Source organism: Trachemys scripta, chromosome 2 (assembly GCF_013100865.1).
Source record: "Trachemys scripta elegans isolate TJP31775 chromosome 2, CAS_Tse_1.0, whole genome shotgun sequence".
NCBI lineage: Eukaryota > Metazoa > Chordata > Testudines > Emydidae > Trachemys > Trachemys scripta.
Genome location: NC_048299.1, coordinates 196442930 through 196470013, shown reverse-complemented (window position 1 = coordinate 196470013; position 27084 = coordinate 196442930). Strand labels below are relative to the sequence as shown.

The following is a 27084-nucleotide window of genomic DNA, read 5'->3' as shown; positions in this document are numbered from 1 at the left end:
AACTAAGGGAGAGAATGTGTCTTCTCTGCTCCTGACTGTTAAAACAGGGAAAGTCTGTCAGAGCGTGGAGATAGATGGCAAGAGAAAGATCACTTGACAACTCCCACCTGTTTATGCTCTCTGTATGTGTGTATATATATCTCCTCAATATATGTTCCATTCTATATGCATCCAAAGAAGTGGGCTGTAGTCCACGAAAGCTTATGCTCTAATAAATTTGTTAGTCTCTAAGGTGCCACAAGTACTCCTGTTCTTCTTTTTGCGGATACAGACTAACACGGCTGTTACTCTGAAACTTGATCATTGCCTGTTAGATTCACTCCCTCTGGGGCACCTGGCATTGGCCACTATCAGTAGACAAGATACTGGGCTAGATGGACCTTTGGTCTGACCCGGTACGGCCGTTCTTATGTTCTTAGTCTAGGGGAATTATTACCCAGTGTTTTTCAGAAGTTTGATTTGCCTTTTTGTGTGTGATTATTTTGTGGACAGCAAAACAAGCCCTGAGAAAAGTGCCTTAAAATAAATGCCTGACACTTTACTTCCCCTGTCCTGGCTGATGAACCCAGTTTACAATTAAAATGTTCTGTAGATCTGCAGCCATAAAAATCAGAAAGCTCTAGGTTTTAAAATATATAATTTAAAAAAAATGAAAGCAGTTAACCAATTGAGTTGTAATATGCAAATACAGTGTAGAAGAGAGGAGTGAATACTCTTATTCTTAGGAAAGAGAAGATGAGGAAAATGGGGAGAAAGTAGGAGGTTGGAGTGATGATTAGTGGCTAACTTACCTCTTATGTTTCAGTTCCACTTGGAGATGAGAGGAAAGTAATAGGACCTTGTAGGGAGGTGGTGTGGTTCCCCACCGCCCCAGAGAGGGACGAGCTCTGCCAGACTCTGGAGTGGGCGGGGCCAGAGCACTCCAAGCCCAACCCCCCCAGAGGGTCAGGTGACGAACAGGAAGTATAAGAGCCCAACCCCAGAGCTCACTCAAGGAACAGCCACTGGAGAGGCCAGACGCCTCCATTCCAGCTCCCGCTGCGGAGACTCCAGCAACCAGATTTGGACCTGGAGACTGGCCCGACCGGCCGATACTTGACGCGGATCAGCATGTGGGAGAGTCGCTGACCCGAGCCCTCGCCAGCTATCCCGATAGGGTGACCAGATGGCAAGTGTGAAAAATCGGGACGGGGGTGGGGGGTAATAGGCACCTATATAAGAAAAAGCCCCAAATATCAGGGCTGTTCCTATAAAATCGGGACTTCTGGTCACCCTATACCCCGAAGAGTCACTGAGCCTACCCCTCGCCAGCTACCCTGAGGACCTAATGGTGATCGACCCCCCTGATGACACCACCTTTACCCAGGTAGCCCCAGAGGGGGAGCTGGGAAGTAGCCCGGGGACAGCCGACCCAAGTCTGGCTGCAACACTGCCAGAGCCCATGTCAGCGTGTTGCGGCCAGGATCCCCACTGATGCACCAGTGGGCCTTTAGCCTCTGCTAGAGCCCCAGGCTGGGAGGCAGTGGAGTGGGAAGGCCTGCGTTCCCCCCCCCCCCCCGACACCTGTGGGTGGCAGTCTCCCCCTCTCCCGGGCCGCTCGGAGCCGGAAGCCTGAGTGTGCTCACTGGTACCTGTGTTTGCTCAACCCCTACCTAAGGGCCTGAGCTGTGATCTTTACTGCCCTGCCCTGACCCAAGGGCTGGGCTTATTATCTGCTAATTGTTACCTTTGTGTGCTCAGCCCCCTGCCAGACGGCTTGAGCCAGGACTCCTGCGGCCTGACCGATTCCCCAGGGGCCCGTGCAAGGACCAAAGGAGGCGGTGTGGTTCTCCACTGCCCTGGAGAGGGATGAACCCCGATGAACCCTCTCTACAGACCTATAGGAGGAGAACAGAAGAGAGCGGTGGTGGGGGAAAAGGGTCAGTGATTGACTGATTTAACTCTCCAGTCATTCCTACCAAGGGAAGTTGTCACAATCTCACCACTCAGCAGCAAGAACATGGTGTGGAGGGTGGGGAAACAAGTAAAGGCAGAGTATCACCATTTATGCCTATTCTGAGATAAGATAGCATCTGCTGTTAAAATATCATTTAGGGTCTGATTTAATAGGAATTGAGGTAACCCACTCCATCCTTAATTTCAATAGTGTGCAAAGTACTGTAGCTGATAAAGACCTCTATAAAGGTACTTCAGAGCAGTGGTTGATTGTATAGATTTTGAACATTAGGGTCATTCATGAGTTAGCAGGCTTTGGGGTGTGATACTAATGAAAACAGTAATATTTAAATTTGTTGAAGGCATAGTGTAGGAGCAGGATTTTATGTACTATGAAAATTAATGTATGATTTGATTTTATCCTGCCAGCCACCCTTTTTGAATAGCAGAAAGGAATGACAGACCAGAACAATCCTTACAACTAATTATGGTCACCTTTTTGTTTTAGGATAAGTTATAATGTTTACTATGGTTTCCTATATGTATTACAAATTAGGCACCCTAGTTAAATATACATTTCTTTGTTTTAAGGTTTTAGTAAGTAAGAAACAGGATCTTGTATTGTGTCTATGTTAATGAGATTAGAGGAACGTTGAGGGCCTGAAGCCCCAATGTGAATTGTTTTAGTTATAAGCTTTAGCAAGACTTGATTTACAATGTATTCTGCTGAATATACAATACTGCTGTCTGTATACCTTTGAAGGTTTCTGTAAGAGATTGTTTGTGTGAATGAGGAATGCATGCATCAGGAAAAGATAAGGTGTGAAAGCCATCACAAATGTCCAGATAGTCAAGAAAAAGTGAGAGACTTGGAAAAACCTGGAGACAATCAGAAAACATCCATTGTATCCGATGCTAAACATGTCAGCAGCATTGACGACCTCAGAGGTGAGGCAGGTACCCTCGAAGGCGAGACAACAAATAGGAGATAAGGATGGGAAGCCTGACAATAACCATCAAATGATAACACCACTTAAGGACTACAGGATGACATTGCAAAATGCATGGACTCAAATGGGAATTTACAACTATAAAGCTGGAGTGTTTTGCCATGGAACTCTGGGTTCAGTCCTGCAAAGCCTCGGTTCAGACTGACAAGAGCCCAACTCCTCACTCGTGCTCAATCTAACGGGCCATTAGATTGATTTTAGCTACAACAGACTGGTAACTATAAACATCAACTGGCAGGACTATCTGTGTGTGTGTGTGAGTGAGTGAGTGACTAAAAAGCATATGCTAACTGTTGTATTTTCAATAAATTCAGTGTTTTTGCCTTCTCCTCTAAAGATCCCATGTGCTTTGTATAGCGTAACAATAGTCCTATGTTGTCAGGTATAACCTGTACCAGCAGTACATTTGAAAGCTTTAAATTCTCCAGAATTCAAACTCTTCCACAGTTTGAGTATTTCAGATTTGAACCTCTTTGTTTAAAATTAGATTTAATGTCTGTCCGTATTAGAGAATGTAACATTGCCAATAATCTCTTGAATTGTGAGTGTTCTGTTGTGTGATTTGTAAAGAAAAGTCAGATGTAACTATGCATAGTGGTATTGGAACATGAGTGGGATCAAAGTAATGATTTGGTAGAATATGTTTGTCAAGCATACCATGATTACAGATGCACTTATCCTATGGTGAACAACAATGTATGCAGTGAACTCCCAGTAAAAAATACCAAGTGGCACAGAATAAATAAGAATTACATCACCACATTCTCTCCAGATATTACATCTGCAATGAGCAGGTTTTTACTGACGGGCAAGGATGATTTGGAATATTGACTAAAGTTAATAAAAATAACATTGATTTTAAGAGACATTGTCTGTAATTTACAGCATCCTAATTTCCTTATGCTTCCTGCCGTTAGAGAAATCTCTGTTCTCCAGGAAAAGGTCTTTGTTATCATCCCCAGCTCCTCAACTAGCCTTGTCAGGAATGAACAAACCTGGGGTGCTGGGTTTGTTGTGATTTCAGATTTGCCTGTAATAGCTCAGTGGAGGAAGGGATAGCTTAATGGTTTGAGCATTGGCCTGCTAAATACAAGGTTGTGAAGTCAATCCTTAAGGGGGCTATTTAGGGAACTGGGGTGAAAATATGTCTAGGGGTTGGTCCTGCTTTGAGCAGGGAGTTGGACTAGATGACTTCCTGAGGTCCCTTTCAACCCTCATATTCTATCCTGCTATCTCTCTATTCTTCCTGCCCAGTGCCCACACCACTTTCCAGGCAGCATATTGAAATCTTAATACCAATCTTGCTTGTAAGATTAAGGATATGCTCCTACTTTTGTTGAAGGCAATGGTAAAAGTCACATTAATTAAATGGGAGCAGGACTTGACCCTAAGAATGGAGAGTTAGAGTGGGATCCACAAAGGTACTCAGATGCCTAAACCCTAGGTTAAGGTGCCTAAGTCACTGAGTTTTGATTCCATTCTGATCCACAAAGCTCCCACTGAACCCTGTAGGTGCCTCTTTTGGTACCTAAGTTTCCAGAGTAAAAGTTCCCTTGGTGCCTAGGTTTCTTTCTCTGAGCATGTACACTGCTGCTCCCTCTAGGTGTCCATATGACTATCTCCCACCTAAGCTCCTGAATGATTCACAAACTGAGGGAAGATCAGCACGTTCAGCTGCCTATCTCATATGTGGGCTTGATCCAGTAGGCAACCTCTGAGCATGCCTACCAAATTGACTCCAGGTATGCTTCAGCAAAAGAGAAAGCTATGGCCGATGTTGGAATGTGTGTGATAAATGGAGTCAGTGTGTGCAAGTGTTTGTGGTTGCTAATGTATTTGTATTCATGTGAGAGTCTCAGTGTTTGCAGGAAAATGTGCACAGATGTGGGGCTGCTGTGGGTGCTGATATGTTTACACATGGGGTATATCTACGCTACAGCTGGGAGCATGCTTCCCAGCCCAGATACCCAGACATGTGCTAGCTCCACTTGAGCTAGTGGGCTAAAAATGGCAGTGTGGAGGTTGCAGCATCGGTAGCATAGGCACCAACTTTTCCCGGTGTTGGTGGGTGCTCACGCCTCCCCGCCCCTGCCCCCGCCCCGACTCCACCCTTTCCCCGCCCATGCCCTGCCCCATTCCAACCCCTTCCCCAAAGTCCCCACCCCGACTCTGCCCCCTCCCTGCCCCTCTTGGACCCCTTCCCCAAATCCCCGCCCTGGCCCCGCCTCTTCCCCGAGCACACCGCGTTCTCCCTCCTCCCCTCTCCCTCCCAGCTGTGTGAAACAGCTGTTTCGCGGCACAAGTGCTGGGAGCTAGGGGGAAAAAGGGGGCACGCGGTGCACTCTGGGGAGGAGGTGGAGGTCGAGCGGAGGTAAGCTGAGGGGGGCGGGGAGCTGCCAGAGGGTGCTGAGCACCCACCAATTTTTCCCCCTGGGAGCACCCAGAGAGTTGGCACCTATGACGGGTAGTAGCAAGGGCTAGCCACCCAAGTACAGATCCAGGAGCTCAGGTGGGCTTGTACTCAGGCAGCTAGCCTACGCCTCAATGTCCACACTGCTATTTTTAGCACACTGGCTAAAGCAGAGCTAGCGTGTGTCTGTCTACTCAGGCTGGGAGGCATACTCCCAGCTGTAGCGTAGACATAGCCATGAAGGCTGTGAGTCTGGTTCAACTTAGTGTAACTGGTTCAACTACTGTAATGCAGGAATAAAGTGTCAGTCAATAGAATTACACTAATATAAATCCAGTGGTAAGTCAAAATGAGAATTAGGCATTTGGTCTATCTGTGAGAGCATGCTAGTAGCTGCAACGCTGTTACACTGTAGTGTTTAATGTAACTTCACATTGTCAATGATTGTACATCTAAACTTTATAGAAAATTTGGGATGTGTGTGCTTCCAGGTCAGATTTTAATGTGTGCGTGTGTTTTGGCCACAAGCAAAATCTGAAATTTTAAAGTTCAGTTATTTTTGAGTCATTAATGTGCATAAACTGGCATTTTAAAAAACTGCTCTTCTCTAGTGTCTTCTATCTGACTATCTCAAAGCGCTTATTAGGATTATTTATTTGTACATGGAGTTTGAGTGGGTGTGTGCAAAACCACAAAAAAGAATAAAATGCCAATGCTTGATAAAATAAGTGCAATACTCCAGATTTTCCCATCCAGTTTGGGCCTGTATAGATATGAATCATAGTGTTTTTCTAAATTGTCTCTGAATGTAATTAATTGTAGGTAAAATATTACATCCTTTTACTCACTCACGGACACAGAGGATTTAAATTAGATTAAGTACACAAAAATTTTAGTTTGTGTGACTCAGTAAGAATTGGAGAAATCAGAATTTTATGTTTGCTGTGATTTCATTTGCTTAAATGTCTGGACATGCAAAATTAGTTTACATAGTTCTCAGAGTTGTCAAACAGTGGAACTTCTGGAGATTAGGAAGTTGTTAGTTCCATGTGAATGACTGCAGAACATCCTCTTTGAATGAGCTTCTTCTTACTGAAATGTCAGTTCACACACACACTACCTATAATAATTTGTGATGTTTTTTTTAAAGTACACTGCCAGTAATTTGGCTGATTTTAAATAAAACTTGTAAGGCCATTTTGTTCCTTTGATCCACAAATACAGTTCTCATTGATAACAGTGGGCGCTAGATATGTCGATAAAAAGCAAAATCAGCTTAAAGTGTGCTCATCATTAAGTCTCTCTCCTCTCTCTAAATTTGTCTCTTATTCATGTTTAGTTCTTTAGATACCACTAAAAATATGCACATACTAGCTGCGGACTAGATTTACTTCCTACCTGAGGTTTGCCTTTTATTATTAGCTTAAATAACAACAAAAATATAGACCTCAGCCTGAGCTTGGCTGTTCCTAGAGTATTTCCCAAGAGCTCCCATCTGTCCCCAGTTCTCTCTGCTTCAGAGACATACTCAAACCCTTTTATACTCCTGTGTTGGAGTAAATAGGACTTAACTGATCTGACATGAAGTTGAGTCATCAAAATAGCTCAGCATTCCTATGTAAGTTTCTAGAACCCGTAGTTAGATAAATACTTTCCTTTGCCCCAAAGTAAAGCCTGAAGTGAACTCTCCTTTTTTTCTTCCTCTGCAACTCATTTTGAACCCAGTTCCCAAAGTCAGAGTTACTGTAAGAACCACTTCCTGTGGTTTCTGTTCTCTGGCCACCAGCAAGTGCTATGATGTCTCAATACCACGTGCAGCCTAGAAGGGAAAAAAAAGTGCTCCCACCCTAGCCAAGACAACTGGCCAGGGTAATGAGTAGGATAGTCCCACCCAGTCTTAGTCCATCTGATCCTTTACTTCTAGGGGGACTACAGTGGACGGATATGTACTAGAGTTCTAATGGACACAAGTGATCTGAATGGATTCAGCTGCTTGACGTAGCTCAGTTTGAGCTAAATCCCTTCCACATTAATGTTTGGGCACACAATACCCTACGTCAGATACCATACTCCAATCTAGCTGTATGGGGCAACTGTGGGGACCTGACCTCAGTAAGACCAAACTCATGTTCCACCAAGGGACATGACTTTTTCATATGCCCTGTCCACCATAATGGAAACCAATGACAGAAGGGGCTTTTGGATCCTTCCTAGATTTGAGTGAATATCCATCTTTTAATTCTGTTTGTACAGCACCTAGAAGAGTGGGGTCCTGATGCACAACTGGAGCTCCTCAGTGAAAACCACCGAGCTTTACTTTATGTCAGAGCAAAAAACATTGAGGAAACCACCATATTTCATGGAGTGCTCAGTCAGAACTTCTGACTGATGGATAGATTGCAGTCAGGGATCTCTCTTTCAGTCAACCTCTTTATTTACAGTCTACTTTAGCAAGAAATCAATTCTACTTCCATGGCATGAAAGGCCACATGAACCAGATATTTTCTGGCGACAATGAACAAGGGAAGACTAATATATTTTGCTTAATTAGGTTCTTATGGCTAAATCTCATAACTAAGTGAAGGTGCGTTGCTAGGGGGAACTTTGCTCTGCTGCTCTATCAGTTCCTTTGGTTACAGTAACAACAAGGAGTCTGGTGGCACCTTAAAGACTAACAGATTTATTTGGGCATAAGCTTTCGTGGGTAAAAACCTCACTTCTTCAGATGCATAGAGTGAAAGTTACAGATGCAGGCATTATATACTGACACATGGAGAGCAGGGAGTTACTTCGCAAGTGGAGAACCAGTGTTGACAGGGCCAATTCAATCAGGGTGGATGTAGTCTACTCCCAATAATAGATGAGGAGGTGTCAATTCCAGGAGAGGAAAAGCTGCTTCTGTAATGAGCCAGCCACTCCCAGTCCCTATTCAAGCCCAGATTAATGGTGTTAAATTTGCAAATGAATTTTAGTTCTGCTATTTCTCTTTGAAGTCTGTTTCTGAAGTTTTTTTGTTCAATGATAGTGACTTTTAAATCTGCAATAGAATGACCAGGGAGATTGAAGTGTTCACTTATTGGCTTATGTATGTTACCATTCCTGATGTCCGATTTGTATCCATTAATTCTTTTGCGGAGGGACTGTCCGGTTTGGCCAATGTACATGGCAGAGGGGCATTGCTGGCACATGATGGCATATATAACATTAGTGGATGTGCAGGTGAATGAGCCCTTGATGGTGTGGCTGATGTGGTTAGGTCCTCTGATGGTGTCGCCAGAGTAGATATGGGGACAGAGTAGGCAACGAGGTTTGCTACAGGGATTGGTTCCTGGGTTGGTGTTTCTGTGGTGTGGTGTGTAGTTACTGGTGAGTATTTGCTTCAGGTTGGGGGGTTGTCTGTAAACGAGGACTGGCCTGCCTCCCAAGGTCTGTGAGAGTGAGGGACACTGGACACTACAGTGCAAATAAGTGATGGTCACATAAACATCACTCTATACCGGAAACCTACTGACCGCTATACGTACCTACATGCCTCCAGCTTCCGTCCAGGACACATCACATGATCCATTGTCTACAGCCAAGCCCTAAGATACAACCAAATTTGCTCCAACCCCTCAGACAGAGACAAACACCTACAAGATCTTTATCAAGAATTCGTAAAACTACAATACCCACCTGGGGAAGTGAGGAAACAGATTGACAGAGCAAGACGGGTACCCAGAAATCACCTACTACAGGACAGGCCCAACAAGGACAATAACAGAACACCACTGGCCATCACATACAGCCCCCAGCTAAAACCTCTCCAGCGCATTATCCACGATCTACAACCTATCCTGGAAAATGATTGAATTGGCCCTGTCAACACTGGTTCTCCACTTGCGAAGTAACTCCCTGCTCTCCATGTGTCAGTATATAATGCCTGCATCTGTAACTTTCACTCTATGCATCTGAAGAAGTGAGGTTTTTACCCACGAAAGCTTATACCCAAATAAATCTGTTAGTCTTTAAGGTGCCACCAGACTTCTTGTTGTTTTTGTAGATACAGACTAACACGGCTACCCCCTGACATTTGGTTACAGTAGACTTTTATGCAGCTCAGATTCCTCACAGTTACGACAACTGGTGCAGTTCCATCAGTGCAGGTAGAAAAGGTGTGTGTGCGGGGAGAGTGCTAGTATAGAGTGGTTGTGCTGGCATTTTAACCACTATCTAATACTTTAGAGCTGGACCAGGATGGATGTTTGTATTTAGCTGGTATTTACAACCATTTTACTTGAAATTAGGACTGTCAAATTTAAAAAATGAATCGTGATTAATCGCACTGTTAAACAATAATATTTATTTAAATATTTTTGGATGTCATCTACATTTTCAAATATATTGATTTCAATTACAACACAGAACACAAAGAATACAGTGCTCACTTTATATTTATTTTTGATTGCAAATATTTGTGCTGTAAAAAACAAAAGAAATAATATTTTCAATTCACCTCACACAAGTACTGTAACACAATCTCTTTATCATGACAGTTGAACTTACAAATGTAGAATTATGTAAAAAAAAAATACATTAAAAAATAAAACAATGTAAAACTTTAGAGTCTACAAGTCCACTCAGTCCTGCTTCTTGTTCCTCCAGTCACTCAGACAAACAAGTTTGTTTACATTTGCAGGAGATAATGCTGCCCACTTCTTGTTTACAATCAAGTATCAGGGGGTAGCCGTGTTAGTCTGTATCTACAAAAACAACAAGGAGTCTGGTGGCACCTTAAAGACTAACAGATATATTTGGGCATAAGCTTTCGTGAGTAAAAACCTCACTTCTTTGGATGCAATGTTTACAATGTCACCTGAAAGTGAGAACGGGCCTGTGCATAGCACTGTTGTAGCCGGCGTCACAAGATATTTACGTGCCAGATGTGCTAAAGCAGTGGTTCTCAAACTAGGGCCGCCGCTTGTTCAGGGAAAGCCCCTGGTGGGCAGGGCCAGTTTGTTTACCTGCCACGTCCGCAGGTTCGGCTGATCGTGTCTCCCACTGACTGTGGTTCGCCGCTCCAGGCCAATGGGGGCTGCAGGAAAGGCGGCCAGCACGTCCCTCGGCCTGCGCCGCTTCCTGCAGCCCCCATTGGGCTGGAGAGCCAAACCACGGCCAGTGGGAGCCGCGATCGGCTGAACCTGCGGACGTGGCAGGTAAACAAACTGGCCTGGCCCGCCAGGGGCTTTCTCTGAACAAGCGGCGGCCCTAGTTTGAGAATCACTGCGCTAAAGATTCATATGTCCCTTCATCTTCAACCACCATTCCAGAGGACATGTTTCCATGCTGATGATGAGTTCTCCTCAATAACGATCTAAAGCTGTGCAGAGCAACGCGCATTCACTTTCATCATCTTAGTCACATGCCGCTAGCAGTTCGGATTCTGTAGTTTCCACATTGGAGTGTTGCTCTTTTAAGACTTCTGAAAGCATACTCCACACCTTGTCCTTCTCAGAGTTTGGAAGGCACTTCAGATTCTTATACCTTGGGTGGAGTCCTGTAGCTATCTTTAGAAATCTCACATTGATACTTTCTTTGCATTTTTTCAAATCTGCGGTAAAAGCTTTCTTAAAACAAACAACATGTGCTGGGTCATCATCCGAGACTGCTATAACATGAAATACATGGCAGAATGCAGGTAAAACAGAGCAGGAAACATACTAGTCTCCCCCAAGAAGTTCAGTCAAAATTTAATTAATGCATTATTTTTTAACAGGTGTCATCAGCATGGAAGCATGTCCTCTGGAATGGTGTCTGAAGCATGAAGGTAGGGTTATCATATTTAACAAATAAAAAAAGAGGACCCTCCACGGGGCCCTGGCCACGCCCATTTCCCACCCCTGGCCCCGCCCCAACTCTGCCCCTTCCCCGCCCCAACCCCACCCTAACTCCGCCCCCTCCTCCCTCCCACTCCCAGCCACGCAAAAAGGGCTGCCCGAGCGCTACTGGCTTCACGGTTTGCCGGGCAGCCCCCAGACCCTGCTCCCCCGGCCGGCGCTTCTCCAGCATAGCTGGAGCCCGGGAGGGGAAGCGCCCAGCCGGGGGCGCAGGGTCTGGAGGCTGCCTGGCAAACCGTGAAGCCGGTAGCACTTGGGCTTCGGGCAGCCCCTATGCCTCTGGACTCTGCGCCCCCGGCCGGGCACTTTCCCTCCCGGGCTCCGGCGGCGCAGGGTCCGGAGGCATGGGGGCTGCCCAAAGCCCGTAGTGCTCGGGTCTTAAACAGAGCCGAAGAGTCAGGGGAGGAGCAGAGCCGCCGCGGGAGGGAAAGTGCCCAGCCGGCATTTTCCCGGACATGTTCAGCTTTTTTGGCAATTCCCCCCCGNATATTTAAAAACACTTCTTACTACAGGTAATGAGTTAACTTGCCTCCTGTTCTATGTGTTGGGAACAAGAGCTGGGAAGGCAGCATTTAGCAGGATGGCCTGGGAACTTAACTCACCAGTGATGATGAGGGAGAACTTTTTTGTGCCAGGAAGACACTTGACAGGGATTGGGAAGGAAAGCAGCAGTGGGAGACAGGAGGTGACTCATCAAGGAACTGGGATGGACCACAGCAGTTTAGGGAGCTGAATGGACATAAGACTGGATTTATATCTGCATCTGTCACCCACAAAAGAGAGAAATGAGGGGCTCTAGTGAGTGCCTCACAAGTGTCAAGTCATTCTCACACCATCCCTGTGAGTTAGAGAAATATCATTATTCTTATTTTACAGATGGAGAAACTAAGGCACAGAGCAGTTAAGTGTTTTGTCCAAGGTCACACAGCAAGTCTGTGGTAAATTCAGGAAAAGAATACAGATTTCTTGACTCTCAGTCTTGTCCCTAATCACAAGACTATCCTTTCTCCCTTCTGAGGGGCTTGCTGCTGTTAATCAGTTCTACCCTCCCCCAATAGCTAGCACTATATTGAATATAGACACAGGAGATTGGCCTGAATCAACCTTCCAAAACCAAATATCCCCCCATGCCCTCACATCTGGAGCCAGATAAAAACCTTGTGGCTTGAGTCCAACTCCAATGGTCTAGTTCTCTCACACCTGTGTAAATCAGGAATGCTTCAGATGAAATCAGTGGAATTATATTGGTGTAAAACCAGGTAAATGAAAAGAGAATTGGCCCCTACTAGTCAATGGAAACTGAAGTAAAGGATTTCAGAAGGAGAAGGCAGATTATTTGAAATGCTTAAGAAATACCTCTGAAAAGCTGAGTCGCTTTTTCATGTAATATGCAAAAAGCAAAATATAGTAGTGTATAAAGAAGCAAGGCAAGACATTATTTTAAAACACTGGAAAGCTTGTAATTATTAATCAAAGTAAGCTGCCACAGAAGGAAAAAGTAAACCTTTAGGGTTGTAATAGACTTGTTTTCCTTCAGCTTTGACCAGATATTTAAAAACACTGAAACATGACAAATTTCTCAAAAATGTTTCCCTGACCACAGCTCCTTGCATGCAGACAAACACAGAGGTTATGCCAATTTCTGGAAGGGGGAATGTCATTAGCTGTTCTTAATCCTTAAGCCCAGGTCTGTATGTGTTGTTTTTTCTCTCTCTCTTTTTGTCCCTAAGTAGATTGGCCTGATTTTGATATATTTTAATTTAATCTTTAGTGTTGCATTATTATTATTAAAACAGATAGTCAAGGATAGAACTGATGATGATCAGATAGCAAAAGCAATCAGTTACATATTACCAGGGTTGTGTGAAAGTGGTGGCATTGTTTTTAAATGTGAAAATGTTCACCATTTTATACCAAGTGAAATTCAGAGGTTTCAACTGATTTGTGTGCTCACTCAGGGGTTTGAACAGATTTAACTGAACCAATTAAAAAATGGAATTTAAGTTAAATGGTGCAGCTTTTGCAGGTAGACCAGCCCACAATATGTACAGTTAAGCACATTTGTAATTCTTTGCAGGGTGGAAGCCTTACTGATTATTATTCTCATGGCAGTAAATATTTATACAATACCCCTAGGGTTATTCCTACTGATTGTTCTGGTAACAATAGATTACTGTTTCTGAGGAACAGTTTATGCTAAAAGAGCCACTTTTAGAAAAGGAGAGGATATGATAGAGGTCTCTAAATCATGACTTGAGTGGAGAAAGTAAATAAGGAAGTGTTATTTATTCCTTCTCATAACGTAAGAACTAGGAATCACCAAATGAAATTAATAGGCATCAGGTTTAAAACAAACAAAAGGAAGTATTTCTTCATACAACGCACAACCTGTGGAACTCTTTGTCAGAGGACATTGTGAAAGCCAAGGCTATAACAGGGTTCAAAAAAGAACTAGATACGTTTATGGAGAATAGGTCCATCAATGGTTATTAGCCAGGATGGGCAGGGATGGTGTCCCTAGCTTCTCTTTGCCAGAAGACATGGGCGACAGGGGATGGATCACTAGATGATTGCCTGTTCTGTTCATTCCCTCTGAAGCATCTGGCATTGGCCACTGTCAGAAGACAAGATACTGGGCTAGATGGACCTTTGGTCAGACCCAGTATGGCCGTTCTTATGTTCTTAAGAGAATCCCAAGAAGGAATGGGGCTTACTTTTGGGGCCAAAAATTAGATTACATTAATTACATTGTCATTTTTTTGCACAATGCAAAAGTTATCTTAAAATGAACCATCCATCTAACTGTTTGCTGTGCTGGAACCTATGTGGCATTACTGATTGAGAACCCTTGGTGAAACAAGAGACAGGAGAGAAGGGGGTAACAGAACAAAAATCTCTCCGCTACAAAAGTTTTGTTCTGCAAAAAACAAACACACAAAAAGCTTTCCCCTCCAGTGATTAAAAAACATATTTTATTCTATTCTTACACCTCGCCTACTCCTGTTGTCCCTAATCTGAGGGCCTTGTCATTTGCAGATCATCTGCCCACCAAGTCTCAGTCACTGTCGAGGGAGACAATGTATTTGGGATTCATTACTCAGACACTCTAACTCCTGTACAGGACGATTTTGCTGCATGCATTTGTAATCTCTCCCCCATCATTTTTGCACCTCTGCCCCTAAATTCACCCTCGCATTTTGGGACAGCCACATGGCTAGTCGAACCCGCGCGGTGCGCAGTGGCTGGGGACGAGGCGAGGGGATTCCTGGCCCCGCTAATCTGAGCGCTTGGCTAGCATTGCCGGGCAGCAGGGGGTCCTAGTGCCCGCAGGGAGCACAGCAGCAGAGTCCCAAAGAGAGAAACCGCCGCTCCTCCAATCTGCTGAAGTGGAGAGATTTGTGTGTGTTGGCTTTGGGGGGAGGAAAGCACCAAAAAGGACGAGGAGGAGCTGGGACTGTGCTCATGTGACCGGTGGCGGCTCAGGCTGCGGGGGCTGCCCAGAAAGCGCCGCAGCTGCTTTTCCGTTCCCTGTTCGGGAGAGCCGGCCGGGGAGTAACTCCGCCGGACGATGCGAAGCGGCTTCTCCCCAAGCAGATGATGGCGATACGAGAACTGAAAGTGTGTCTGCTTGGAGTGAGTAACGGCGTGCGCCGGGCGGGTGGAGGGGCTCGGCTTGGGCAGGGGGTGACACCGCTTGCCAAAGGGCAGAGGCCGCCGGAGGTCCCCCCGGCACAGGCTCACGAGAGAGAGAGACACCAGGCTGCCCTGCGAGGCGCCCCGGGAAGTTTGCGCCGAGTTCCTTGCAGACGGACTTTCTTTGTCCCTGGCTTGGCTGAGCCCGCGATAAAGGGAGCTGCTGGGGCCCGCCCGTTTCCCCTCTTGGGCTGTGCGCCGGGAAAAGGCATTTGCGGGGAAGTTGTTGTGCTAAGGATGTGGGCAGCTGGGCATTTTTTCCTCCAGATTGTCTGTGGTCTCGCTCCACTGCTCCCCCACCCCCTTCAGTTCCCTTCTGCGCCAGGTGGGGGACTGAATGTTCTATTTCCTGGAAGACACCAGTTCCAGCTGGGACAAGGGCCTGCTGCACACCCCAAACCTATGGACCGCTGTGTCTGGACCTTTGCCCTCCGCTGTCCCGCGCTAAGTGTCTCTCCAAACATGGATTTGGTGTGTGTGTGTGTGTGTGTGTGTGTTTATTATCGAACTTTTAATGCTCCAGAGTTCAATGCACAGTTACAGGGTGCTAGTGCATTAAGTGGAAGGAAGCTTTGTGGTACACAGAGATCATACCAGCTAAATAATAGATCCCACTCAGCTGAAAAAGTGCTTGTCTCTCCCTTTTTGAGGGTTTTATTACCTGGCTGTGGTAAATTCCTTCAGACTGAAACTTGGTATACAACATACCAGGTTCCTGGGTGGGATTTTTTCTTTCCAAAAGGAGATACACTTGGCTGTTGAAACGAGATGCTGTTTATAGAGCCATGGAGGTTAACTCCTCTCTCGCTCTGTTTTTTTTAATCATAAAATTTCATAGATCATTTGAAGTGAAAGAATTTCACTGCGTTTTGTTTACTTTTTGTCTTTCACTTACCTATCATTAGTCCATGTTAATTTTTGTTTCTAATGATTTTCACTTTCTGGTTCCTAACTACTAGCCAAGGCTGCATGTTTGGGCAGCAAACAGTGAAGGGGAATTTTTAAATCCAAACTATTATTTCCATAGAAGTTTTAAAAGTGAATTTAATATATAAGAGCAAAACCTAAAATGTTGCTGGAATCTGTTACTTTTGACAATGTTCCTTTGAACCTCTTGATTATCCAGTCCTTAATACTTGCCCTATACCAGGGGTTCTCAAACTGGTGGTTGTGACCCCTCAGGGGGTTATGAGGTTATTACCTGGAGGGTTGCGAGCTGTCAGCCTTTACCCCAAACCCCACTTCACTTCCAGAATTTATAATAGCGTTAAATATAAAAAAAGTGTTTTTAATTTATAAGGGGGGGTCGCACTCAGAGGCTTGCTGTGTGCAAGGGGTCACCAGTACAACAGTTTGAGAACCACTGCCATATACTAATTATCTACCTAATCTAAACGATTCTTGTGGGACACCTCACAGCATCTGATTTACTTTCACAACACACTCTTCTTAGAACTTCTGTTGCAACAAACTAGGATGGATAAAGAATTCTTACAGAAGAATGCCTCTTCCAACTCTTGCTTACACTAGAGAAACTTTTGACAAATGGCCTGTCATTATTACCATTTGTCTAACTGAACCAATGTTAGCAAGGGTTAACAAGATTTTTCAAAATCTCTGTACATTAGAGAAGGGGGAGGGATAGCCTACTAAACCCAGGGTTGTGAGTTCAATCCTTGAGGGGGCCACTTAGGGATCTGGGGCAAAATCAGTACTTGGTCCTGCTAATGAAGGCAGGGGGCTGGACTCAATGACCTTTCAAGGTCCCCTCCAGTTCTAGGAGATAGGGTATCTCCATTAATTTACCCCATGTAATCGCTTGTTTCAAATACCCCTACAAAGATTTTTCGTGGCGTTTGCTGTGTGCTTTGTACCTTGACTTCAGTGGAGTTACTAAAACTTGGTCTAATGAACTCATAACAGAAGTTTCATTCTGTGTAATAGTAATTTCTTTTTGCGTCTTCTCTTTCTGCAATTGAAACAATAATGTGCTTAGGTTTGTGATTTGGATCTACTCTCTGCCATTCACAAAAATAACTTTGCATTAAAATGTGCTGATGAAATTACTTTGTGAATATTAGTTAAGCACAGCATGTAAAAATTCAGAGCTTTTGAGAGTCTCTGTCATAGTGTTTCACGTAAGTTTTAAAAACAGAATAAGTCATATGTATGGATACAAAGATTTTATATCATATCCCCATGAAACCGAGAATAGCTTTATAAACTTAGATATGTACAGTGAACTATTTTAATGCAATATAAATGAGTTGCCACTTTAAAAAACACTCGCTAGCCAAATTCTTCAGTGCCTTGGTGTTGGCATTTACACCAGTACAAAGTAGACACTGAAGAGTTTTGCCCAAAGTAGTTGGCAATAAACATTCTTCCCTCGCCAATGAAAATCTCTGCATTCATCTTTAAAATTGTATAGATGCAAAAGTAAACGCAGTTTACTCAAACTTGAGAAGTCTGTGTTAGAACAAGTAGATGCTTCTTTTTCCCCACAAACAGCAAATCCTGTAATCTTGTTGTTTATAGAGGCAGAAGCAGTCTTACGAAATGACATTCCTCTTGCAGTAAATTTATTGCTATTTTGTAACATTAAATGTAAGAGTTCGGTAGGATTTTTGTTGTTGTTTTGTTTGTTCTAAGGTGAACAAGGAGAAGAACATACAGAACAGATATAACTTAAATAATTTTTTCACTTCTTAGCCATAACTTAGGGTAGCAGAGGAAACACTTAAGAAAACATGAAGAACTACAGTTACATCAGCCTTGTAGTTACTGAGAGGAGGTTCCCTCCTGAGTCTTAATACACGTTAGTTCTACAAAACCATTCACTGCTGATTTACCATGGAGGCTGGCAGTCAATTTTTCCAAGACTTCAAAAGCCTTCATCTGACACATCCACTGGCTAAGAGCAGAGACAGATTTCCAGAATTGGCCAGTTGAGTGCCTGCCAGTGAGAACAAGTTCATCCATTAATCTTTTGGTCTACTTAAAAGAGGACTCTGCAGGATGCCAATCCAAAATAGAGCCTGAAGATCTAACAAAAGGAACCTTAGAGTTATCTTTTTAATAGTTCCTAGGATCTGGTTTCATACATGTTATGAAATGGGCTAGGTCCAGCAGCAATGTACCCAGTAGGCCACCTGGTAATAAAATCTGAGGCGCCTAAATCCTATAAAACAGGCAAATCCTTATGCAAGAAATTGCAAGAAACTGAAATCCTGGCAGCATCAAGTCAGATTTTGAACCCGTCTCCCTCCTCCATTTGTGAAAATAGCTCTAGATTACATTTGTCAATCAGACTATGGAAGAAAACCTCTCTTGTCCTATCCCAAACCAGTTCCCATTACAGCGTACAAACCGGCGCAGTGCAAAGCGTCTGAAATCTGGCTGTAGCTGCCCAGCTGACAATTCCCTATTGGGAACTTTCAGCTGGTATAGAGCAAAATCAGCTCCTGCACAATTTGAAAACTCTCCACCCCAGTGTAGAAGGTGTGTGTTGTGGGAGAGACCAGAACCATCCACCACTCTCAGCTGACCATTAGGGACAACAGCCAGCTATTGGGAACTACGGCAGCATTCCATGGCTGGGGCTGGAGCCACTGTACGAGAAATGGAGACCTGTGATTGGTTCCTTGATGCCCCAGTCCTCCTGCACTGAGCGCATCTTGGCACAGGAGAGAATCTGGCCCAATGTTCTTGATGTGAATGTACTGAAACTCAGATTTGGGGATCCAGGCTATATTTCACCATTTACTCATCAAAAGTGAGTAGCTCATTGTTTTTAAAACACATGGATAGAAGGAAAAGGCTTGATTTCTTGCAGTATCCACCCCATGAAGCTCAGGAAAGTGTGCGGTGCAGTACTGTAAGGTGACAGGAGAAATCTCCCTTCTTTTATGAGAAACCTTTAGACCAGGGTTTCTCAACCTGTGGGACCCAAAACTGGGTTGCCAGAATGTTTCAAAGGGTCGCGTAGCAGCTCCTGTCTCACAGGGCTGGCTGGGCTCACCTCCCTGCTCCAGGCACCACAACCTCTGGGAGCCCAGTGCCACTCAGGTTTGGCCCAGCCATCATGATAACAGGAGTTCAGGTGGGCCAAATTTGAGTGAGTGGCACTGCAACCCCATGAACCAGGTACAACTCCACTCTCACAACTTTGGTCCAGTCAAGGGGGCAGGGCCAAATGTGAGCAACGCTGCAATCCCAGAGGTTGCAACTCCCAGAGCCAAGAGCCAAGCCCAGCCAGTCCCCCTGCATAGTAGCTGCAAGAGCTGCCACTGTGGGGTGAGTGCCAGACAGGACTCCTCTTCCCCCCCCACCCCCCCTCTGCCACCCGGGAGGCAGGACTCAAATGTAACCACCCCAGGCAGGGCATTCACCCCCACACTATTAACTGGGTTGCCACAGGCCATAAACATTTACAAATTGGTCCTGAGCCCAAAAAGACTGAGAACCAGTGCTTTAGACAACATTTTAAGACTACATACTACTGGAGGATGGGCCCCCATGTTGTGTCTAATGGAGTGAGAAACATGAGACACGAACAGAAGAGTGATGAAAGGGAACCTCAGGGCAAACCTGTCCTAATCTAACCCAAATTTTTACATAGGTTAATTTTAGGATTAGGCTCTAAACTGCTTGGTATCCTTCCTTGCTGAGCATAGATTCCTGGCCAGAAGGGGCCATTATGATCATCTAGTTTGACTGACTGTGCGGCACAGGCCATGGAACGTCCCAAAATAATTCCTGGAGCAGATCTTTTAGAGAAACATCCAGTCTCGATTTAAAAATTGCCAGGTAATGCTTGGTAATTGTTCCAGTGGTTAATTACCCTCACTGTTAAAAATTTATGCCTTATTTCCAATCTGAATTTGTCTAGCCTCAACTTCCAGCCATGGGGTGGTGCTCTGTTACTCATGATTCAGTGAGGAGAAATAATTTGAGGGGAAGCAGGTTGTGCTTGCTGGTGGGCTTTCAAGGACATTGCACCTCACTAATGTTGCAAGGTATTGAGCAGCTAGCTGTCAATTATCCTGTTTTCTTAGAACTTTTGGGGACATTTCAGTCTGAGTGACCCCATGCCTGCCTCTTCTCTTGCTTTCTTCTAAGTAGAGCTATTACAGCTGAATACGCTATTACTCCTGGATAGCAGTATGAATAATGTAAAATAGCCTTGGCACACATATTTTGCAAATACTGGGTTGCACGTAAGCACGTATGCCGTGGTCATGCCCTGTCTTTGCCCCCATAAGCACTTCCATTCTGCACAGGTGCTGGGTAAATCGTGAATGCTTGCACTTTGGAGCTCTACTCTTCTTTCTGCAGCCTGTAGGACTGAGGTATAGCTTCTTGCCAAGTTCTGACATAACTGCTGTGTGGCAACTACTAACAAGGTTTCCAGCCTTTGGACTGAGGCTGTGCTCCTTGACTTGTTACATTTTAGGGAAACTGTTAGCTTGCCCTGGTGGGGCTTCAGGAGGTCGCTTATTGGTTTTATCTGCTGTGACCTACCTGCTCCTCTGCTTTCTTTATTTACCAAGTTTTTACGTTATGTCTGGGCATGTGTTGCATGTACAGAACTGTACAGGTGTATCAACTTCCAGTGTAAACACATGCAGACTATAGAAAAGTGGTCAGAATTCTTTGATAATGTAGGTAATCTGGAACACGTTGTTAATTTTAGTAAGGATAAAATCTCTCTGTCATGCCAGGCATGATGACATGATAAACAGGGGAAAAATAGGGCCTGGACTGCAATAGAATGCGAAGCCATTTTCTGTAGCAAAATCTTTCTGTAAAAACTTGAAACATTTAATGTACCTTTTAACTTAGTCGTTAATTGCAAGTGTGTCTCTGAATATCTTTAAATTACACTAATGTTTAAAAAACAGAACATATTAAATCTGACCTGCCTCCAAAAACTGTTATGTCATAGGGTTGCCGTCCCTGGAGCCAGGGGCTGGGGTGGGGAAATCGGGGCAGAGTGGGGAAGGGGGGTCCATCCCTGGAGTGAGGGGCCAGGGTGAGGAAATCAGGGCACAGTGAGGTGGTGGGGGTCCATCCCTGGAGTGAGGGGCCAGGGTGAGGAAATCAGGGCACAGTGAGGTGGTGGGGGTCCATCCCTGGAGCGAGGGGCTGGGGTGGGGAAATCGGGGCACAATGGGGCGGTGGGGGGCAGACAGGTTACTCGATTCCTCCCTCCCCCCTGGACAGCGCCAGTACCTCCTTTGGAGCCCGGTCAGGGAGACAGCCACTTCTCGCTATCAGGCTGGGGGGAGGGAAGAGCAGCAGCTGTTAAGCAGAGCCGCTCCTCCAGGCTCCAGCAGCAACTGCTGCTTTTTCCCACCCGTCAGTGGCGGAGGCCAGTTACTGCAGGTAACCAGACAAAGCTGACTGGACGCTGCCAGTTTCCCTTTTTGACCGGATGTTCCGCTTGAAAACTGGACACCTGGCAACCCTAAGCTATTATTTGTACAATGGTAGCCCAGTGGTCTTTGTCAGGATGGGGCCCCATTGTGCTAGGCACTGTACAAACATTAAATAAAAGAGTCCTTGCCGGAAAGAGTTTACAATCTGAGGATCCAATCCTGCAATTTGCTCTATGGAGGCGGATCTTTTATGCTGACATGGGGTCCCAACGAAGTCAGTGGGGCTCCAGATGGGTGCAAGGGTCCATCCACACATAATATATTGTAGTTTTGTGGCGTAAAGAGGAACAAAATGTAACGGATGGGTGCAGAAGACGAGTGGAAGTGAAAGGATTGCAAGATTATGTCTATTAGCTAAATGTAGATTTCATTAAGTTTTTTATTTATTTACTGAATAGCAAGATGAGTGAACGAGAGAGACTGAATCACTGACAGGCTATTTTCCAGTCAGTGATACATCACTAACTTTTGTTCGCTCATCCATGGGTGGCGGGTATCATAGGCTGGGGAAGGCTGTGGCTTCCCAAACAGCCAGGGGTGGCCCCATCCATGCTCCGCCCCCAGGCTCCCTCCTGCTTCCTACTCTGGCCACTCTTTCCAGTTCCCCTGGACAGTGGCCCCGGCTCGGGCTCAGGCTGGGGCTGGGGCTGGCACTGCCCTTCGGGGATGGGAGGACTTGGGCTGCGCCACCCGCCCTCCAAGCACTCTGGGGATGGGGGGACTGGGGCCATGCCACTAGTGAGCTGGGGCTGCTCCGGGGCTGGAGCTAGTGGCTGCGGGGGGGGCCTCTGGGCTGCGGGGGGGGGGGGAAGAAGGGACGGGGCCTCAGGTGGAAGGGGCGGGGCCTCAGGTGGAAGGGGTGGGGCTGGGGATTATCTTCCCCCAGCCAGCAGTCCACGTGCCACCCATGCACTCATCTTATTATTAAAAATAATTAAAAAAAAAATCAAGGCTACACGTAGGTCTAAATTTCCATATTCCTGTTTTCCTCCTTCACCATTCACATGTTAGAAATAGCAGGAAACTGTGGAATTTTGACTTATATATTGTGTGTGTGGGAACCACAACCCAACAAACTTTGTGCAGCAGTTTGTTGTTCACAGAACTGTGTGATGCTCAGTGCTTAACATGCATTTCTGAGCTGTTGATTATACTTGTTTACTAGCTGAGGGCCTGCCATGTGATGGGGTTATAATAAATAAATTGTATGCAAGTTGTGGTTATTCTGCATGCTAAATCATATTACTACATTTTGGTTTCCCGATTATTGCAAAGTGATCGTGCGTTTTTGCTGTTGTACCTTTCCATCTTCTCAGAATCTGTTACTTTTCTTTCTTAGTAATTCAGAAACAACTAGATTCCATCTTTCCACCAAAAGGAGGAATTGGAATCAATAGTAAACTCCATTTTCTAGACACTGCTTGCATGTCATCTATGACTTTGCTAAGGAAACTCATGCTCAGGAAAATTTAATGGAGCAAACTGAAGCATTCCCTGTAAGAAACTATCCTGTAAATTCTCTTGACCATTATGTCAGATGGTCACCAGCTGACTGACTTTGAAAAACCAAAGCCACTCTTCACATTTACAGATCAAGAGCTTTTGATTTGTGTGATTTATCCTTACAATTCAATAATACTTTTTCCTGTAAGGGCAACCAGAAAGGAAAATATTTTTTTCTAAGGACATATCATTATAATTGTAGAAAGATCTGTCCATCATTCAGTTCTGGTTTAATTATTTTCTTTGAAACATAGTTAAATGTTTGGTGCTGGAGGGGAGGGAGAAAAAAAGAAAAACCTACAAAAGGCAGCTTACAGAGAAAGAGTAGATCTCTAAAAGACACGGCTAACATTAAGCAGGACTGCCTCATTGATAGGGTGTTTTGTGTTGTTTTTCTCCTTAAAATGGAATCTAAGCAGTGTGCTCTCGACCTTTTCAAACGTTCATGCACACATCAGGGCTTGAACATGTGCAAACTCATATATGTGCAGGTAAATGCCAATTTGTGCAAATGTATCAGTATGTGCATGTGCAAAGCAAGGGTTGCATGGGTGCTTTGGACCTTGCACCATGGGCAAGTTGGACATGCAGACACCCATGCATATGGTGTGCAACCCTTGCTTTGCACATACACATTCAAGCACAAATTAGGATTCTTTATGCTACATTTAAGTTTGCATGTATGCAAGCCCTGAGGTGCACATGATTGGTTCAAATCAGGACCTTTATGGCCATAATGTTTAGAATCATTTTTTTCCTCCTTTTAAAATTTTATCAGTGAATAGGTGTACATTTAAGGGTGTATTTTCCTATTCAAACTTCTGCATTCACTGCACAAAGAAGTGAAAAATCATTTACATGTTAATGAAAATTTCTTCCAGGAAGCTGTTGCCTATTCTTATTAGTGATCAAGTGGCCAGATAATTGCAATGTATGCAATAAATGTGTTTGCTTAGTTAGCCAGCGACAAGGGCACAACCCACGGGAATTAGACATGTTAATTCTAAACCAATGGGAAGAAAGAAGTTAACATTTTGTTCATTTTTAACTGTAAATAAGGGGCTGTTTAATCATAACTGGATTGGGGCTTTAAGGCAAAGACCTTTACCGGGTGAACATTGTGAAGGGAGCATGCTGCTGTTGGATTCCCAGGAGGAATTTATCTGACCACCCAGAATTCCCATGTGCTCCAGTTCACTGGGAAAGGATCAACCAGTGACTCACTTTACTGGTTGTGCCCCCAGAAGTCCAGCAGCACACACACGCGAGTGCAGCACTGCTAAGGATACAGTAACTCAGGGCTTTTGCTGTGTAGCCTGTCACACCTGGGCTAGGCTAACCCGAGTGCCAATCACCAGGGCTAACTGAAGTGAAGACAGATCCCAGACACAGCCCACATGTCTTAGTAGGGTTAAAGCTCAAACCCAACCTGGTGTTTGACTTCCTTAACAAACAAATTAGCAGTAAGACAACAAAGTCCAGTCCAAGCATTCTCCCCACCTTTGGCTGTTCCCAAACTCACGACTTTGTAGTCCATCCCTTAGGTCTTTGCTGCTTCAGACCCCTGGTCCTTCTATCAGGGCAGCCCTTGCTTCCTCCTTGTATTCCCTCCAGTTGTAGCCTCCTCCCCTCCAAGCTTCATATTGCTTGCTGGTGTTGCAAGGTGGTGCCAGTGTCAGCTCCTATCTACAGTACAGTTCGTTAACCCCTGTTAGGGTGACCAGAGAGCAATCATGAAAAATCGGGACAGAGTGTGGGGGGTAATAGGTGTCCATATAAGAAAAAGCCCCGAATATCAGGACTGTCCTATAAAATCAGGACATCTGGTCACCCTAACCCCTGTGATGCTTTGCGGGTTCACCCAGACCAGTAAGGGGTTCTGTCACACCTGCTCTGTAAAACTGGGTGCCTTAAGGCTGTGCAGCTTTGGCTCAAAGCCCCGACACTGGCAGCATGTCCACAGCACAAAGTTCTCACCCTGAGCTTCCTCCAGCCCAGTTATTCCTTGCAGGGTGACCCCAACAACCCTTCCAGTCTTGAGTCTTCCTTGGAGTATCCAGTCCCTCTTACTGGGCACTCACAGAGGTAACATCAAGTTTGCTTCCTCCAAAGAGCCAGTACACTTAACAGCTTGTTAGCTCATCTGGGGTGATACACCCCACCCTAATACACAGCACTTGGGGTGGTTTGCAGTAAAACTTAGAATAAATTTATTAACAAAGAACATAGATTTAAATTATTTTTTTTAAAAAAGGGAAAGAAATATGAAAGGGTTACAAACAAAACAAAAATCACATGCTGTACAGTGCCTAAAATTTAATTCTAGCAAGATATAGCTTTACCTAACATAGTTTCTTACACCAAGTTGTCAGCATTCTCCAACCTGTTGCAGCAGGAGGACCCATCTTTCATAGATACAGAACGCTGGCTTCTTTGTTCTCTCAGGTGATAGATACCCCAGAGTCTTTCAGCAGTTCCTTATATCCCCAAAGTTTATCTATATCTAGGGTGACCAGACAACAAACATGAAAAACCGGGACAGCGGGTTGGGGGTAATAGGAGCCTATATAAGAAAAAGACCCAAAAATCGGGACTGTCCCTATAAAATCGGGACATCTGGTCACCCTATCTTTATCTATAAAAGTCAGGAAACCCTCCTGGGGCTCAGCTTTCTGTGTCCATCAGGGAGCCAATGCCATGTTAATTTTGCCGTCTCCTGTGATTTTACAATGCAAATGATCTTTCTGCAATCTCCAAGCAAATGAATAGCCCATTGTCCCTATCCCTGGTCACACCTGGTTCAATTTACAGTTGAGCCAAAGAGGTATTCACCTTTCTCCTTTGTCTGGAAAACTATTTTGCCTCATTTGTCTGTTTCCAGACTCCACAACATCAGAGAGCATAGGGACTGACTCTGGGGGTGCTCTGGGGCTGGAGCACCCACAGGGAAAAAATGGTGGGTGCTGAGCACCCACTGGCAGCTCCCCTGTCAGCTCCCCCCCACTCGCCCCCAGGGCCCCCCGCCCACTGGCGGCCCCATGGATCAGCACCTCCCCCTCCCTTTCCACGCCTCCCACCTGCCGCAGACAGCTGTTTCGCTGAGTGCAGGAGGGAGGGGGGAGAAGAGAGTATGCAGCATGCTTGGGGGAGGGGGTAGGAAGAGGCGGGGTGTGTGAGGGGCCTTGGGGGAAGGGGTGGAGTGGGGGCGGGGCCTGGGGCAGAGCGGGGGTTGAGCAGCACCCCACGGCACTTTGGAAAATCAGCACCTGTGTCAGAGACTATCCATAATTTTGCATACAGTGTTGTTACATACATTTCATAGTGATATTAATGACTATTGTGTTATTAGTTTTCAAATGATATATTATAAGACACCTTTTAAATAAATATAATCACAACAGTGTGTGAGGTGTATTGAGCTGGTCAGGGCAGCTAAAACTTACTGTTACATACCAGGGAGCCCCTTACCATCTGGCATTGGGTGCTCTTATGGACACCCCTGTTTGCTCTGGTCTGATGTGGGGGTTTGTCCAATCATGCCATAGGATTTGTGCCTTTTACTTTTCCCAAATAACTCTATGATAGAGAGGATATAAAACACACTTAACCTTACAGTTGGGCTCAGAGGAATAATGTGCTTCCCTGTCTAGCTGACCTTTAAAGGCAATGATTTAATTTCATCAACATAAATCCAAGGAGATTTGCAATTAATACTCTAAGATATGTTAGTAAAACCCCACTCTTTGGAATTATGTCTTTGTATTTGAATAATTTAGCATCATCTGGTCTCCCTTTTCCATTTTTTATAGTCCTCTCACCCCCAAAGTATTCAACAGCTTTTTATCTGTGGGTGAAAAGTGCTATAGGAGTACAAAATATTCTATATACAAAATGCAAAAACACTGTAGGATCTGAATTATAAATGCAATGGGAATTCCTACTAAACTTCCTTTAAAATATATCCAAGGTGTCTTGTCAACTGACATAATTTTGCTAAGCAAATATGATTAAGTGTTCCAGCAAGCTTGATTTTGCTTTCTTCTCTAAGAGCTTGTCTACACTAACATTACGTTCATGGCAAACTGGGATGTAGTCTGCTGTGTGACAAGTTTCGTTAAACTTGGTAGCACCTCAAGCCCATTATAATATAGGTGAAATCCACTCTGCTTGGATGTAGCTGAGATGTGTAATAACTAGGTTTATGTTTATGTTTACTG

The 27084-nt window shown here is 44.8% G+C and overlaps 1 protein-coding gene across 1 annotated transcript in view; it reads left to right on the top strand.

Annotated features, from left to right (window-relative positions):
• The first annotated feature begins 14574 nt into the window (after positions 1 to 14574).
• Positions 14575 to 27084, top strand: part of RAB31 (RAB31, member RAS oncogene family) — a 95720-nt gene continuing 83210 nt past the window's right edge. Inside the window, exon 1 of the mRNA XM_034762604.1 lies at positions 14575 to 14864. Coding sequence (XP_034618495.1) covers positions 14826 to 14864 — 39 coding nt within the window. The 5' untranslated portion in view covers positions 14575 to 14825. The remainder of the gene's footprint in view (positions 14865 to 27084) is intronic.